Genomic DNA, 931 nt, shown 5'->3' with positions numbered 1-931 from the left:
GACAGTGTCCTGTCCCCTGTACTTCTTGGAAACTGTAGTAAGGGGAAGAGGACTTTTGCAAGACAGAGCATACGTGGCTTTTTTTTTTTTTTTTTCTTTTTCCTTTTCCTTTTCCTTAAGACAGAGTCTTGCTCTGTTGCCCAGGCTGGAGTGCAGTGGCATGATCTCGGCTCACTGCAACCTCTGCCTCCCGGGTTCCAGTGATTCTCCTGCCTCAGCCTCTCAAGTAGCTGGGACTACAGGCGCACACCACCACGCCTGGCTAATTTCTGTATTTTTAGTAGAGACAGGGTTTCACCATATTGGCTAGGCTGGTCTTGAACTCCTGAGCTCGTGATCCACCCACCTCGGCCCCCCAAAGTGCTGGGATTACAGGCATGAGCCACCGCGCCTGGGCACATGGCTTTCATTTTTGTTTTTAATTATTTCTGGAGAGGTGAAGGAAGGTGAAATAAACTTAAACCTACTGTATTCTAAGACTTAGCATGGTGGTTATAACTGAAAAACTAAGCAAAACCTTATGCCTCAATTTCAGCTTCAGAGCTTGATAACGATGTTCCAAAAGCAGCCTGCCTCTCCACTGAAAGCAGTGACACTCAGAAGACCCCTGTCATCACTCTTCCCTCAGAGGCAAGGGAGCAAATGGCCACCCTTGGAGAGAGGACATTCAACTGTTGCTACCCAGGTAAGAATAAAACCCAGCATTGTGAGCCAAGTGCTGATATGCAAGCCCGGCGTGAATCCCCCAGCTGCCTGCTCGTGTTACTCTTGCATGCTGATAACACGCGAGCATCTACATCAGCACACACAGCCTTCCCTGGGGGGCCTAAGAGTCCTGTAGCGTCCAGAGCTCAGCGTGGCACTCGCCAGAACATTAGATTCGTAGGATCTGTTATACATATACAGACACTTTTTTTTTTTTTTTTTTTTT

General features: G+C 47.9%; 1 protein-coding gene across 1 annotated transcript in view; it reads left to right on the top strand.

Moving 5' to 3' along the window:
- Nucleotides 1–532: 532 nt before the first annotated feature.
- The window catches only part of LOC105538330 (zinc finger protein 64 homolog, isoforms 3 and 4), a 22,045-nt gene continuing 21,646 nt past the window's right edge, over nt 533–931 (top strand). The window contains exon 1 of the mRNA XM_011978176.1: nt 533–685. Within this exon, the coding sequence (XP_011833566.1) occupies nt 643–685 (43 nt within the window). The 5' untranslated portion in view covers nt 533–642. The remainder of the gene's footprint in view (nt 686–931) is intronic.

This window comes from Mandrillus leucophaeus, unplaced genomic scaffold (genome assembly GCF_000951045.1).
Source record: "Mandrillus leucophaeus isolate KB7577 unplaced genomic scaffold, Mleu.le_1.0 Scaffold19, whole genome shotgun sequence".
Taxonomy (NCBI): Eukaryota; Metazoa; Chordata; class Mammalia; order Primates; family Cercopithecidae; genus Mandrillus; species Mandrillus leucophaeus.
Note: the sequence above shows the minus strand (reverse complement) of the source record. Positions and strands in the feature narration are given on the sequence as shown.